Below are 219 nucleotides of genomic sequence, written 5' to 3' on the forward strand. Positions count from 1 at the left end.
GGCATTTCCTCACCAACCCTCCCTGCTGAGTCTCATCTTCATCACCGGAATCGTCTCCTTCTTCGCTATCTCCACCTACACATCTAACACAACCCCTCCCTCCCTCACCCTAAGAACCGAGGCTATTCACAGTCCCTTTCAGTCGGGCGGAAGCAACCCGCTAAACACTTGCCACAGACGGAAGAGATCTGTGTGGGAAGCAAGACCAACACAGATGGA

The 219-nt window shown here is 53.4% G+C and overlaps 1 protein-coding gene across 1 annotated transcript in view; it reads right to left on the bottom strand.

Moving 5' to 3' along the window:
• Positions 1–13: 13 nt before the first annotated feature.
• The window catches only part of CSUI_011251 (hect-domain (ubiquitin-transferase) domain-containing protein), a gene marked incomplete at its 3' end in the record, with an annotated part of 10,633 nt that continues 10,427 nt past the window's right edge, over positions 14–219 (bottom strand). Inside the window, exon 9 of the mRNA XM_068071352.1 lies at positions 14–75. Coding sequence (XP_067916672.1) covers positions 14–75 — 62 coding nt within the window. The remainder of the gene's footprint in view (positions 76–219) is intronic.

The sequence above is a fragment of the Cystoisospora suis genome (assembly GCF_002600585.1).
Source record: "Cystoisospora suis strain Wien I chromosome Unknown contig_10400, whole genome shotgun sequence".
NCBI lineage: Eukaryota > Apicomplexa > Conoidasida > Eucoccidiorida > Sarcocystidae > Cystoisospora > Cystoisospora suis.